This window comes from Ochlerotatus camptorhynchus, unplaced genomic scaffold (genome assembly GCF_037179485.1).
Source record: "Ochlerotatus camptorhynchus isolate MF236.1 unplaced genomic scaffold, CSIRO-AGI_Acam_v1.1 ptg000257l, whole genome shotgun sequence".
NCBI lineage: Eukaryota > Metazoa > Arthropoda > Insecta > Diptera > Culicidae > Ochlerotatus > Ochlerotatus camptorhynchus.
In genome coordinates this window covers 1,119,155-1,135,709 of record NW_027040747.1, presented here as the reverse complement: position 1 = coordinate 1,135,709, position 16,555 = coordinate 1,119,155, and the positions used below count along the sequence as shown (strand labels likewise).

At 39.9% G+C, this 16,555-nt stretch overlaps 1 protein-coding gene across 1 annotated transcript; it reads right to left on the bottom strand.

The window, feature by feature from the left end:
- Positions 1–15,788: 15,788 nt before the first annotated feature.
- On the bottom strand, positions 15,789–16,290 carry LOC135705034 (flexible cuticle protein 12-like). The gene is made up of 2 exons (XM_065226586.1): positions 16,087–16,290; positions 15,789–16,021 (listed from the first exon to the last, which is right to left on the bottom strand). The coding sequence occupies exons 1-2, from the start codon at positions 16,194–16,196 to the stop codon at positions 15,820–15,822; spliced, it is 312 nt and encodes a 103-aa protein (XP_065082658.1). The 5' UTR covers positions 16,197–16,290; the 3' UTR covers positions 15,789–15,819.
- Between the last annotated feature and the right edge of the window lie 265 nt (positions 16,291–16,555).

Sequence of the window (16,555 nt, the reverse complement as noted above, 5' to 3'; positions counted from 1 at the left end):
TAATCGCGGGTGGGGGGAGAGGTAGCTCATCGATTCTTCCGGTTCGCCTCCTAGCATCGTGCTATAAGGTACCAGCTATAACCAGGGTAGTTGATCGATAGCTCGATGACGTCATTTCGTTGGCGTCTGCAATGGGAAATTCTCATAGTAGGCGTTGATGATGGGACGTTGTCGAGTTGTTGAATAGCAACTATCGTGGTAACTCACCTGTCGATCTGCCAAATTTGGAAAGACGTCTGCATTGAATTGTCTCATATAATAATATTCCGCCCACTATATCACAAGAAATTGCGAGTAGCTGAGTGGAATGGAGATAAGTTAAGCATTGGGTACAGGACCAAGTCTCCCCTGGGTGGTGCCAGAAGATGAGCGCAATAGAATCATCAAGTTGTCATAAGGCACGGAATGAGACTATTGCATGGCTGGGTAGTCAAAGTCTTCCATTCGTTAGTCATTTCAGGTGGATTAGAACAGGTTTAGGTTTAGGGTGGGCGTTGGCCAGATTTGGATTTTTCAGATGTAATCCTGGATAAGACCCTGTCATTGAACGTCGCGTGAAAGTGGAACTTAATGAAGGCCTAAGTACTTTTTCGTAGTTTTTAGTTTTTGGATTTGAAAGATCGTCGGTTACAAGGGCCTGCTTACTGAGCAGAAAAACGCGGTCCCAGGTCCTTACATATCAAAGAGATTTATGGTAAAATCGCTTGTGTATCGTGTATTTTGCGAAACTCGTTGTTGTCGTTGATTCCGGGTTTGAATGGATACAAAAATTTGAGCAACGGCATTATGTGATATGAGGGGCTCGGTGGCCTTAGAGCAACCGTTTTTGCTTACTGAGCAGAACATCATGAGTCTAATCTCAGGCCCAGCCACATTCAAGATTTGTCAATAGTTTTATTTGTTAATATGACTACATGGTAATAACAGCAACTCGGTGATTAAAAAGGTGCTCGTCTGCCTAGTGGCAAACGTTTTTGCTTACTGAGGAGAAGACCGTGAGTTTAGTCCCAAGCTCGTTCGGGTTATATGATCGTTAGGACATCAATTCAGCTTATCGTTTACCAAAACGAACCCTGCTGCAAACCCAACCCTCTTATCCAACATCCCAGTGATTCCTCGTGGAAGTGCAGAGTTGTTCTCGGCTTCCAGCAAAGCGAGTGTCACGTCAACACAATCCTTCCCATTCCTTTCTTGACCTGTGTTCGGGCGCGGCCGGCGCTGGTATTGCCTAATTTAAGATCACCAGTTTTTACACATTGAGGATGTTTGCTAGTCCCAAGCATCGTCTATTGGTTCTCTGTGTAATTACAGCTGATCTGGCAGTAACAGAGTAGCAACCGTGGGCGGTCAATCAAGCTCAAGCTCAAGCTCAAGCCCGATTCGGGTAATCGCGGGTGTGAGGCAAGGATGTATATTATCACCGCTACTGTTCCTCATCGTAATCGACGAGATCTTGGTTGGAACCGTGTACCGAACCGTGGGTTGCTGTGGCAGCCTATTACTATGAAGCATCTCAACGACTTCGATTTGGCTAATGATGTTGCGTTATTAGCACAACGGCTCTCTGACATGCAGAGTAAGCTCGCCGACCTTGTGGAACGCTCCTCTGAAGCAGGTCTATCCATCAACGTCAACAAGACCAAATCGTTGGATGTCAACTCGGAAAACCGTTCCAATTTCACGGCAGCTGGGCAGGCAGTGAAGAAAGTCGAAAACCTCCAATATCTTGGCAGCCAGATTGCGTTGGATGGCGGCACCAAGAGCGACATAGATGCACGGATTAAGAAGGCGAGGACTGCTTTTGCCGGTTTGCGAAATGTATGGAGAGCGAATCCGAATTTTTAACTCGAACGTGAAGTCTGTGCTGTTATACGCCAGTGAAACATGGTGTGTATCAGCGGAGAACACTAAGAAGCTGCAGGTGTTTATCAACCGATGCCTGCGGTATATAATTCGTGCCTGGTGGCCCCACAATTGGATCTGAAATTCCGAGCTTCATCGTTTGTGCCATCAGAAGACGATAGAGACAGAAATTCGTGAACGGAAGTGGAGGTGGGTCGGCCACACACTACGGCGGAGCGGAAACGAAATCTGCAAGCAAGCACTGGACTGGAATCCAGCAGGACATCGCAGCAGAGGCAGACCCAGAGGCTCGTGGCGGCGGAGCTTAAACAGTGAAATTATGAACGTTGACCGAAATTTGACTTGGGCATAGGTCAAGGCCAATGCTAGTATTCGCCCAGGATGGAAATCTTTCATAAAGGCCCTTTGCACCCCTGGAGGTGCGCAGGATCGTTAAGTAAGTTATTCCCTCCGTCTTCCTACATGCTGCTCTTGGTTTCTTTCCTGATCCAATGTCAACCGGTCCTTGAACCTGTTTATAACTCTTGATACGGTTGAATTCTTGATATGCAGTATTTTTCCTAAAGCACGATGGGACAGATCCGAATATTCCATGTGAGCGTACAACATTGCACGCGTCTTCGTTTGACTCACTTCCATCTTAGTCGCATCGAAACAGACAATAACGCAATTTACAGAATGTAAACAATACACTTCAAAGAGAAAATATGCAAAGTTTGGTTAATTTCCACCAAGTAGAAGTAAAGATACAGCCAGTTGTAAGTGTTGCAATAATTTCGTGTTCGCCCTTTAACCCTTTTTGCTGTTTTATTTAAGCATTTGATCCAGAGTTTGTTTTCCAACTTTCCCAAATTTCTCCTGACTCCCTTCAGAAATTTATTCTAACTACCTTCGGAAGTATGTTCTACTTCCTTTGCAAGCTTCTTCGGACATCCCCAGGAATTTTGTTTTTTTCTTCCTCCAGAAGATTCTTCCAACTTGTTGTGAAAGTATTTTGTTTTTTGTATTCTCCTCAAAGTGCCATATCTTTCCTAGTTAGGATATTTTTTGAACCGGCGTCGCTTTAAAAATGCTGCAACTTTGTAACGAAATATGATAGAGACCTGAAGTTTCCTCCTTTTATCAACTTTCGGAAACGAACATTTTGCTGTTAAAAGAAACGACCTCTAGGAGTGGTGCCACAAAAAAAAAAGTGACGCATTGTGCATTAGGGTCTAAAAGACCCAGACTGCAACTTGCTCCCAAAAATCCATTTTTGAACCAATTCTAGATCTATTGTCCTCAAAAGAAAAATAAATGTTGCTAAATGTAACCCTGCCCAGGATTTTTCCAATTTGGCCATACCTGGCACCGGTTCCGATAGGGCACAAATGGACACTTCCTAAACCTCATGTACTGGTACTGTCTGATGGCTCAACATATATTTTTTCCATCCAGATGTAAAAAGACATCATGCCATGAACCGTAAGGTGAAGCTGGCCACATATAGATTCCCGGCATCAGTTCCGGTGGGGCTCAAAAAGGACATTCCAAAACCGCTTTCATGTACTGGTATCGTCCGACGGCTCAAAATTTATGATTTTTCATCCGGATGTAAATAGACATCATGACATGGACAAAAATGTGGATTTGGCCACATCCGAATACCCAGAACTGATTCCGGCAGAGTTCCAAAAAGAACTTTTCAAAAAACCTCATGTAGCAGCGCCGGTGGTAAGCGTGATTACCTCTCACCCCAGCAGGCCTGAGTTCAATCCCAGTCGGCGCTGCCGGGATGTTCTAAGGAAGGGAAGTAACGCCGTTGGTCCCCGGTGCATAAGTTGATGGGAGGATAGGTACGGTCCTGGTGAGGGAGCTGCCTCCCTGGCGTCGGTAGCATTGATGCTCAGCACGGAAAACAAGATCGACGGAAAACAAATCAAGGGAAAAAAACCTCATGTATTGGTATCGTCCGACGGCTCAAAATGTATGCTTCTTCATCCAGAAGTAAATAGACATCATGTCATGGACCAACAAGTGGATCTAACCACATCTGGATTCCAGGAACTGGTTCAGGAATATCCTATACTAGTTATTTTGAATATCCCCTGTACATAACTAAAGCCAATCGATAATCTAAATTCGAAACATCTTACTATTAAACTCATCTAACAATTCATAGAAAAGCTTAAACCGCATGATTTATCATTTTTCCTAAATGTCAAACAGCAGTGGTCCCTCATAAATCATATAAAGGATGTTATATAACCCTTCTAGATTTCCAGGAATACTAGTTTGATCATCGTTCTGTCCCCACAATCCACCATATCCAGTTTTAGCGACCGGCCTTGAAAATGTCAAACACACTTGTCGTCGCAGAGTGCCCCCCACAACCAAACCATTTGGGGTGAAAACTGAGAATATTCTCTGCCTTGTCGTTGTTCTTGATCTTCGTGTGAAAATGTCACAAGCCGTCCTCTTCGCTTGGCGATCCCTATTCTCCCCGTGGCTGATGAACGAAAGCGAAACTCGTTTCGCTTCGATCCTCCGAATTCGATCTGCTAGTGATGATGCCGATGCGTCTTCACTTTCGACCGATCCGCGACTAGATAGAGTCAAATTTTAATTTTATGCTCCCGCAGCAGGTTTCCATTTAATGCGTGCGTGTGTGGGTGTGGGTGGGTGTGTGTGTTCTCTGCAATATGGAAGTTTGGTGGACGTTGCGCTTTGTGTTAGAACAGGATCGAACTTTAGGAAAGTGGTTTATCACAATCGAACGATCGGATTCTCTCCCGGGGAATTACTTTCTGCCAGACGAAAAGTTCAATTCAAACTCGGGATTTGATGATTTCGGTCATCCAAGAACAGGTTGATGATGGAAAAGGTGGAAGAAGCTGTGCAGCGCAATAGAGTGACCGTTTATCGATTGGACGATGGAAGAAGAGATCATTTTCAAGGACACTCAAATTAGTGATTCAAATGTGTTTGCTTTTCCGATCAAATGCATAAAGTTCTCGTAATGAGGCAAGTCAATATGACTTTTTTTTTCGACATTTAGGATACATGTGTCCGATAGCAACCGGATTTGATTGGTAGAAAATCGTGAAGGGGCGTTGATGGGTAGGTTTGGAGGTGGGTGACCGCTGTCGAAAATGTAGATTTGTTCCTGAGGATCCTGATTGGTGACCAAATATACCACGGCAAGCTTATCTTGCAAGTGACTTACTATCTCAGAACAAAAACGAAGAAATTGAAGATGACGTTCAGTAACTTTAACTGATTCACACATATGTTCTGAGCACCCTCAGTGAAGCATAAGGCCAACGTGAAATGTTTTTTCTCCTCACGGAACGAAAATGACACGTACGAGCAGGAAAAAATAACTTATTAATACCAATTTCAGGTATTAAAACAGCATAAGTGGCAACCTAAATATGGTATTAGTGAGGCTGACATAAGAGGTAAAAGTTAAGAGGTACGTGTATTTTCGTGTGCCTGAAAAACGAGACGAACTGAGAGAGTTAGTCAAGTTTACTCAGTTGTATGGAGACATTCAGAAAAACGTAGGCTACTCAGCGCTTTTGGAAATTTCTCCAGACAACTAAGTAAATAAATCTCACGACTGAGTTAGTCGAGCCACAGCCTACACACTTAGAAATAACTACTTTTACACGAGACTTAATCCATATTGGACGTAGATCATTTAACGTAAACAAATATTTCATGTAAAATTGAGTGTTCTCAAACTGAAACATAAGCTGAACATTTGATTGAATTGATTTTCTCGTTTTTTTCAACGGATTCTTATGTCATGTGTTAGTTTCAGGGAACCCAAATTTACACGGCTTTTTCATAGTGTGTAGTAGTAAATTAATGTCAGTCCATTCGTTAAATAAATGTGTTTCGCGTAATGTGTATTTAAACGCACAATACGTGTGCTTAGTGCAATAAACGAGAAAGGCCCCGGTACCCTATCAAACGAGGTAAGAAGGATACCATACATACTTAGAAATACCTACTCTTACACGTGACTGAATCCATCTTTAACATAAAGGATGAGACGTAAACAAACATGTCATGTAAACGCTCCGAGACTGAAAAGCTCGAAAGTTGATTGAGCTGAATTTCGCGTCTTTTATGACTCAGTTTTGTGTCAAAATTGACGACCATATATGTCAGTCTCAGAGCACCTAAATTTACATCAATTTTTCTAAGTATATATATATATGTATGCAATTTGGACGAACTTATAAAAAATATCTACATATGCCAGCAACACTGACTGGGTGTATCCTATGGCTTACCTTCCCTACTAACATAATTCCTAAATTCCCGAGACATTTATGAGGGGTCGTAGAGTTCTCTGCATCTCTCTTAAGTAAATGTTGGACTAACATACCTTTCCTATCCCTACCAGTTGTAAGGACGTGGCCAGGACAATCCTTAACTGTTGGAGCGGGATGTTTCATTATCTGGGAGATAGTATTTATTTCCTACTTACTATCTGTCCAGTTACAGAAATCCGTCTTGCTCTTAATAGTTTTGAATTCGTACCACCTACGATATTGTGCAACTTGTTCGATGCTAATGCTAATGCTAATGCTAATGTATGCAATTTGGACGAACTTAGTAGATTCTACTCGTTTCTGGTATGTATGTAACAGTATAACCATACATTCGACGTCAAACTCCTAGTAGCGTAAAAATAGTGGTATTATTGAAAAGATGATAATTATACCTGTAAGCCGGTCCTTTCATCGGCGGCGGCGGCGGCGTGGCAGCGTGACGTCGTTGACTTTGATCGATGGCGGCGGCGGCGGCGTGCATCGGTCTATCACTATGGTGGCTGTCAAAATGTCACATTTCAAAATTGAATTTGAACGAAGACAACAAATCAAGAAGACTGGCAACTTTGTCAGAATCCAAGCGCCAGATACAATAGCGCTACGCTTGAGTAAAGGTTGAAACAACGCGGCAGATGACACGATTGTACCTGTATTATAGCGTTCGTATGAGAAAATGGAAGAGTTGCTAGTCTTCTTTATATGATGTCTTCGATTTTAACCAAAATATTGTTTTGTGACTTGTCGCAGATAATTTAATTTTGAATTTGTTACCATCAAAACATTTCGGAATAGCAACGGCACTATTTCCTAAGATGATTTTTCTGTAATTAAAATAATCCCGGATTGAAAAATCTATTTAGAAGAGATAGTAGATACGGACATTTTTACCCAAAATCTGAACCGTACCTCAACAAATTCGGTTGGGTACGGGTATACAAATAAATAATTTTCGGGTTTGGGTCGGATACGGGTAACAACAAACGTGGAATAGTCAGGTACGGGTATTTCTTGCATATTATCCAATTCAGATAGTACGAGATGGACTAGGCAATGAGCTAAAAATCTCTCGAATAAATATTTAAAAGAAATAAAAAAAAAATTAATGCTTCTGAGCATCAAAACAAGCTTTTAATGAATTTATTCAACAAGTAACACAGAGGGGAAATGTTGGCTTCGGCAATACCTTAACCTTTTATCGTCAGCGGGGTAAACAAAGTCCTAGAGTACTCAAATTTTGCCAAAAGATGCTCTCAAACACAATGTATCCACATACCAAAATTGAGCTCTCAAGGACGTTGTTTACCCCCTGACGATAATAGGTTAAGGTATTGCCGAAGCCAACATTACCCCTACCATATGCCTTGACAAAAACATAAATCTTAAAAATAAGTATTGGACTGTAGATGTTCAGGAACGATTTTGTTTACCCAAAACTCAACGAGTTCGGGTCGCGTACGCGTATTCAGAAAACTAAATTTTCGGGTTCTGATTGGGTACTCTTGAAAATTTTATCAATCGGGTACGGATCGGGTTTGGGGTATTTAAATTACAAACCCGACCATACCTATCATTCAGTTATGACTGTTTCACCAAACCGATGCCGGTGGTTTCGATTTACGTGTAGTATAGAGTGCTTGTGGATGTGCTTGAAACTCTGGTACCTGTTAACTGTTTCCGGACCGATTGAAAAATTAGGTATATAATAAAGAAACAATCTAGATAGAGCAGTGTCTTGAATTCCTAGAAATCATCGAGAGAAGTTACAAAAGCTGTTACGCCCTAATTCCAGCTCTATCAACATACAAAATTAAAGTTTTCAACATCAGGATCATGATCAGCAATCCAATGCTTTACTGAAAAACAGCAAACGATGTTATTACCGAAAAAATCAGCTAACATAAACTAACACCCAGTCAATGAGCTGTCAAACTGTTAGCATCACAGTCGCAAGTATTTTCGCATTCGTCCACCGCAGAAAATTCCGCAGGAGGAGGAAGAGGTGAAAAAACTACAAATGACTAGAATTATGTAGGGTAAATTATGGCTTCGGCACCCATTGACTATTTTCGGCAACCGAAATTGAAACGTTAATTTCACTGTATTTTCCCATCAAAACTCTTCGCTGAATGTATTAAGCCGATTCCTTACCTTTTCAGCTTCAATCTGATTACATTTTTACGACTGTGCAATCCTGTTATGCCATATTTTTCTTTAAATTAAACATACACACTACAAAATACGGCTGATTTCGAGTTGCCGATAATAGAACAGCTGGTTAACACGCAGTTCAAATGGAAAGGGTGCCGAAGAAAAAGAGACTGCCGACAATAGTCACACTCACCTGAGAAGTTTGGAGCGTTGTAAAAACATGTTCAACCCGTTTTGATCAATTCTGTCGATTGGAATTGGTAGAACAGCAAGCAGCAGATAAATGTCAACAAACAAACCTGTCATGTATGTGTGTGACGCTGAGAAATCGCTAATAGAAGTTCGGACGCTGCTTAGATTGACGAGAATACGTAAATTCCCCTAGTTAAGGACACTGGCTCGGACACTGGTTATATTTAATAAATCATACTTGGAAAAGAGTCTGGCGATTTTATCTCTATTATTCGTATATTTACGGAAGCTGGAAGCTCATATAGTGAAAACAAATTCGATTTACTTAATCTAATTGTTTAATCAGCAAAATGCTGCCAAATGTCAGAATTTTTAATTGCTGAAAGATCAGTAAAGAATTATTGCTGATTTTCAGTAAAACGTTGTCATTTTGAAAGAAATTTGAATTGCTGAAAATTCAGCAGCATTATTTTGCTGGAACGTTTGTTGATCTTTCATCAAGTCTAAAATCAGCAAAATTTTGCTGATGTTCAGCGATTTAAATTTGGTGTGTGTACACACCAAATTTAAGTTTTCAATATCAGTAAACGGGTAGCTGGATCATGATCAGCAATCCAATGCTTTACTGAAAAACAGCAAACGATTTTTTTTACCGAAAAATCAGTTAACATAAACGGACACACAGTAAAGAGCTGTCAATCTGTTAGCATTACAGTCGCATGTATTTTTGCATTCGTACACCATCGTAAACATCGCAGGAGGAGGAAGAGATTAAAACAACTACAAATAAATAAAATTATGTAGGTAGAACACTTGTTATATTAAATAAATTATTCAAGGAAAAGAGCCTGTCTATGTGGTCTCTATTTTGTATTAACGATCTTCTACAGAAGCTGGATGTTCCTAGTGAAAATAAATTTGATTAACTGAGTTTATTAGTTTTATCAGCAAAATGCTGCCAAATGTCAGAATTTTTGATTGCTGAAAAAGTCAGTAAATAAACATTGCTGAAATCATTGCTGATTTTCAGTAAAATGTTGTAATTTTGACAGATGTTGGAATTGCTAGAAAAGTCAGCATCATTATTTTGCTGGAACGTTTGCTGACCTTTCATCAAGTCTAAAATCAGCAAAATTTTGCTGATTTTCAGCGATTTAAATTTGGTGTGCCGTGGAACAACATGAACGACGCATATTATATATAAGTATACTTTTGGGTACAACTAACTTACTTTTAGGTAGAAAGTTAGGGGGAAACTTAGGGGAAACGAATTGCACACAAGTAAATGAAAACTACTTTGACCCGCTTTACCTTTTTTTAGATTCCTGCACTTTAGTGCCGAGATGAATGAAAACAACTAACTTTTGCGTACTTTTTTCTTATCGTGTAGTAATCCTATGACAATCAGAAAAGGGAGTTTCTGATAGCCTTATTTGCTGTTTTGTTTTGATTCTGAGTTCGTTTCGTATCGTTTCATTTCGCATTTCTCCATTCCATCTGCCAAATGTCGTTTGATTTACCGGGAGTCCGCGGTATTGTTTTTTTGAACTTTGACCTGGTTTGTGTTTTATCATGTGCAATGGTTGGCGAGACACGCATCTTTCAAAATTAAAAGTATAAAAAATATTACATTGACGGCGTATCAAAAATCATCACTTTTTAACACGGCGCCGCGCTGCGGCGCACAGGACTAATGATAACTTCATATGTTCAGGCCCTTTCTTTATGACTTAGGTCTGTGCCTCTCTACATACGATGTCTCAGTCACAAATTACGCATTATTTTAGCTAGCTGAATTTTGATTTTGATTAACTCTAAAGTCTGGAACGCGCAAAAATTGGTCAACTTCAAATTGGTGTATTTCTGTTAAAAATGCTTAAAAAACCCTGAAATGCTGCATTTGGAAGTCGATGCAATGGTTGCTTTGATTAAAGAGCCTGAATTTATAAAGAGACGACATATCAAAATTGGAACAATGGATTATCTGTCAGAGTTATAGGAAAAGTTATTCCAATTCAGACGTGGCAGCGACGACGAAGAAGGTGGCGATGAAATATAAGCGGAATCCTAACCTCTCCATCCGGGTTGTCGCTGGCAAGCGCAATGCTTCCCATACTACTGAACAGATGAACCATTCTCTGGCTGAAAGTCTCGCTAATAAAGATAACCTAACCTAACCTCCCATACTACCAACCAGTGGAAACTAACGATATTAAATTGGCTCACTACTTGACAAGCCTATTGTTCTCAAGCAAATCGATTAACGTATCCCATGCTAGTCGAAATTCTAGTACTATAAAATGTTTGTTTTGATTTGCTATGAAAGATTGACAGATAAAATGAGGGATTAATGGATTTTCCTATGTTCCGATTAGCTTGGGACCGAAGATAGTACCAGAGCTGAGCCAAAAAGTTGAGCACGTTTCTTCGGGACCTACTACACGAAACGAAAATCAATTACTTTATTCATGTGTTTCACTTATACATTTTTGCCAAAACATCAGCCTTATACATTCCATAAGACAAACCACATAGGTCCTATAAGAATGCATAAAAGCTATGTGTGACCGCTTATACATTTCATTTGACACATGATCTTCATTAACTTTTTGCAAGGTGTCTGCTTATTAATTGACTTATTCATTTTATGGATAATCAGTAACAGGAATTTGCCAAAAGGTATAAGGAGATTTCTATCCATGTAGTCTTAGAGTTACCTCTATGATACTACTGTGCAGCGGGCCAAGAAACGAGCCTGTCGACGTTTATGAAGGTGAAGGTGGCGAACCGAGATTACAAACAAAACACGTTGGCAAAGCAGCGGTCCCGAAAGCTGTATACGAATCTGCTCACAAAGTTTGACAGTGTCGTCATGGACGACGAAACTTATGTGAAGGCGGATTTCAAGCAGCTTAAGCGGATGGCATGGCAGTTCGGATTTGGCAAACCATAAGAGTAAACGAACATTTTTTTGCTTTATATATATGAATTGAACTACCAAAAGAATAACAAGAAGATTTTTGTGATATGAATTTTGACTGAAAGAAACGATTTTTTTCCGACCAATTTTTGCGGGTTCCAGTCTTTATAATTCATTATTTTCCGTCTGCTAATTATAAGGTTTGCGAGTTAATCTTAATCTGATGACAGCTCAGTGGTACGTGGACTTTCATTTTTTTTCTTGGGTAGATTTGTTGGAGTTTGAAAAACACATTGACATTAAATCGTCTTGAAAAACATAAAATTCCCAAGGGGGGGTCGCGACCCACCTAGATTGAGAAAGCTGCTCTAGAGTTTCCGCAATGTTCAATGCCCGTAATTTTCCAGAAGTTCTCGGAAATGCCTTGAAGTTTACATAACTTTCAAAAAGATCTCTAAAGGTTCGTAAATTTCTCAATACATTGATAGTTTTATAAGTTACTAACTGAGTGTTCCCGGCCTTACTCGGGATTCATAATTAGCTTGAGTTTATGCACCGATTTAAAAAAAAGCGTGCTAAATTATGCGTACCCCCCCTCCCCTCTTATCTAAGGGGCTACCCCCTATGACCATCTCCTTATACCTCCACATGCCAAATTTGGTTCCATTTGCTTGATTAGTTCTCGAGTTATGCAGAAATTTCTGTTTCATTTGTATGGGAGCCTCCTCCTCTTAAAGAGGGGGGAGGGGTCTCGAACCATCATAAGAACCTTTCCCGGCTTCAAAAGCCCTTGCATACAAATTTTCACGCCAATCGGTTCAGTAGTTTCCGAGTCTATAAGGGTCAGACAGACAGACAGACAGTCAGACAGAAATTCGTTTTTATGTATATAGATTTGAACTTCCCCGAAATTGTCTGGACTTCGTTGAAGTTGTAAGTATTTCTTAAAAGTTTCCACAATTTTTCCAAAGTTCTTTGATGTTATCGGAAGTAAACGAAATTTTCCAGAAGTTTTCTAAAGATTGATGCTCACGAAACATTTTTAATATCTTTAAACTTCTCCAAACATCTCTGAACCTCCTCAATGTTCTTAATGATCTTGGATCTGTCTGGGATCTTAGGAACTTCCTTTAGTATTCAGAACTTCTTTGAAATTCTCTAAGCTTCTGTGAAATGTGTATGTTAATATAATTGCTCTGAGGTCCGTAATTCAGTTTCTCAGCAACCATTCACCATCGGGTGATGGATAGAGATTGTAGCACGCCATGATTCGTTCAGAGACGATTAGCGTTCAGAACGCCATGTTCTACTACCAAAAATGTTAAAAATCCGTCTACCGTTCTGCACTCGAGTTGATAAAACGAGCGGTTTGAGGGCCACCGCTAATGAGGTATGAGACCTAACCTCAGGTAGGTTCAGTGATGCGGGATGGGGAGAGTAATAACTTTACAGTTTTAGAAATTCATTTTAATTCACAATAATTTTAGCATGTATTTGATTTCTATTCTGAATTTCTTTATCCTATCTGTACGTGTCTATACATACTCGGTCATGGTCATTAGATCTGTTACTATACTTGCTTGTTTTCTTTTGCTATAGGTTGCTGCAGCTTTATGTAGCTTGCTGTAAGAAAATAATTTGATACAGTAAGTACAGAAACATGCTTTTGCAATTTGCTGCACAGAATTTTACAAAAAAGCAATAACGGGAACAGACCCATCAAGAAGTTTTCATAATTTTTGTACGAAATTTTACACACTGGATTTCGTTTTAAAATGGGTCCGGAAGTTAAAACGAAATAATTAATGCCGTTTAAGGAAACTTCTCTGAAATTCTCTAAATTGTCAAGAAGTTCTCAGAACATCCTTAATATTCCGGAAATTTTCCTGATATTAATGGAATTTCCTTGAAATTAATAGAAGTGCTCTAAAGTTCTCTTATCTTGCTCAAAGTACACGGAACTGTCCTGGAGATAAAGAACCACATAAACATCTTCAAACTTCTCTGAACTTCTTGAAAGATGAAGCTTTTGATTTTTTTTAAATTAATGGGACTTCCTTGAAGTTATCTGATCATTCCTGCAATTTATCTGAAATTCTCGAAACTGCCATGCAGCTTTCGAAACTTCCCTTAAAATGTTCTCACATTTTCCCGATGTAAAGATTCCAAAATTTTCATGAAACTCTCGGAACTTTTGGAACTTTCCAGAGTTTCTCAGAACTGTCGAAAGTTCTGAAATTTTGTTGAAATTAATTGAACAGCTTTGTGGTTCTCTGCTGTTCTCGAATCTTTCCTGAAATTTTCGAAATTCTTCTGAAGTTTTTTTTCTGAAGTTCTGAAATGAATGGATAATTCCAAAGAAGCAATAAACATCCCCGGAACTTCCAAGACTTCTATGAAGTTACTGAAATATATCTTAACTTTGTTGTGGTTTTCTGGAGTTCTCGGAAATTTTCCTGAAATTTTTGGAATATTTCTGATGTATTCTAAACTTGCCAGTACGGATAATTCTACTTCCCCAATAGTCTGGACTGTAATCAAATTCTCGGAATATCCCTGAAGTCATTGTAACTGCCTTAAGATCTCTAAACCTAACTAAATGAAGATTTTGAGACTTTGGTGTTTTCACTTAAAAATATTTGAGATCTTATATACATATCCCATAGATCATGGTGGCAACTGAATTTCCCTTTTAAAATTCCAGTATTTTTCCTGGTCTAACTGGACAATAATTCATAAATCTCCCGATATTTTTTTCCTCGATTCTTTTTCCGTGCTGAGTACCAATGCTACTGACGCCAGGAAGGCAGCTCCCACACCTGGACCCTACCTATCGACCCATCAACTCATGAACCGGGGACCAACGGCTTTACTTCCCTTCCGAAGGAAGGCGTGATCAGAGATGTTATGCCTCAGAACATCCCGACGGCGCCTACTGGGATTGAACCCAGGCTTGCTGGGGGAGAGGTAATCACGATTACCACTACACCACAGGCGATGCTATCTCCTGATATTACAAATCAATTGAATTTTTGTAATCAAAGAAATATCTCAGCGCCACGCACACATATTGCGTGTCTGTTTATTTACATTTATCTGCTGCTTGCTATTCTATCCATTCCAATCGACGGAATTGTCCAAAACGGGTTGAAAACCTTTTCACAAAGCTCTAAACTTTTCAGGCGAGTGTGACTATTGTCGGCAGACTCTTTTTCTTAGGCATCCTTTCCAATTGAACTGCATGTTAACCAGCTGTTCCATTATCGGCAACTGGAAATCAACCGTATTTTGAAATGCGTATGTTTCATTTGACGAAAAATCTAGCATAACAGGCTTGGTCGTAAAAACGTTATCAGATTGAAGTTGAAAGACTAAGGAATCGTTTGAAAATATTCAGCGAAGTGTTTTGGTGAGAAATTTACGTTTAAATTTTGGTTGCCGAAAACAGTTAATGGATGTACCCAACACCGTGTTGCCAGATCTGAGTTAACCACATCCCTCAGGACCCGAGGAAAACAACCCGCGATACCCGTTAGAGATGTCTTGGATAGCCGAAATCTCGACTATTTGAATTTAATTTATGTGTTTTTAAAACGGATAGATCTGCGGATTTAGTAGTTAATGTCATCTTGTGTTCTCCCAAGTTGTTAGCTTCCCATCGGGGGTCCGTCATTTTGATCAGTTTGTCGCTTAGTTCGAGATCAAGAGCACATTGCTCTCCAAATCTTGTATTCTCAATCCCTACCCTGCCAACCATTTGTTTCTATTTGTTACCCCTAACCGCGAGATAGCCGCGAGTAATCGGCCCCCGCTTTACTAACGTTACTTTCTAGTAGTTTTGTGATCTAAACAATGAATATCGACTCCGCAAAGCTACAGCAAATGAGCCTGGAAAATAAATGCATTAAAAAAAATAGAAAACAGTCAATGGGTGCCGAAGCCAACATTTACCCTACTTCTATCAATTTGATTGGAAATTTGTTTGAATTTTCCGCAAATTTCTAACAGTTGAAAACGCTCTCCAGTTTGGCCTACAAAAATTGCAACCAAAAGAACCTTATTTAAGTACAATTTTCATCACAACATAATTTAAGCGAGCTTTGAACATTAATAAGTTTTGAATTTTCCGGTCCCATTTTTAAGATTTTTACCCAATTGCAGCAACAGCAAACGCACCAATAAATGATAATACAGCCGAGTTAATAATAAAAGAGCGAATCTATAACGAAAATCGACAATTCCAGTTAGTCCCTTATGATTCTGAACGCTAGAAATGGTTCGTGAAAACCACTCATGATACAGACAAGGCAAAGAAATAAAACGCAGTCAACCCAAAAAAATCAAATATATCACACATTTTATTCACATAGCTTACAAAGTCGACAGCTTGTCAACGTACTCGTTCGGGACATGGGCACCTTCAGCACGGAATCCAGTCTGCCCATCGGCAACATACTTGACCTTGTACTCCTGGCCATCGTCGCCGACAAACTGGAAATTGCCCTGCACGGTCAGATCTTCACCCTTCTGGTCACCCTGCTCGACGCGAGACGTTCCATCGTCGGTTTCATAGCTATCGAGAGAAGCAAATGCTTTAATAAATGTACCATTCAACGTCAGTTCTCCCAAACTACTCACGCAAACTTGTAGGTGCCCTCTCCGTCGGCAACGTTTTCGTACTTGAGAATCTGGCTATCGGCGCTCACGGCAACCAAGGCGATCAGGGCGAATACAATCAGAACTTTCATGTTTCCTTTGAAAAATTCTCGGAACAACTGTGCAAATGAAATTCAAAATTCGTTCTAAAACTGCAACACCAACGTTCGAGTTGTTTTGTTTGGGAAGCAGATGTGACCACCTTTGGGGACAGGAAATCTCTTATATACCACCATCAACAGCTAATTTCGTATTCAGTGGTTCTGATTACCGCATAGCCGGTTAGAAGTTAGAAGTCAACATTTAACCGCCACCACGAGGTGACCACCACCCGACACAGAAAGAAGAATTCTCGAAATCGGCACGAAACTGAATGACATTGGATGTTAAACATAAAATTTATAGAAGATGTTGATGTTGATGGCGAGCCCGAAACTTATGAGCAGAGTCG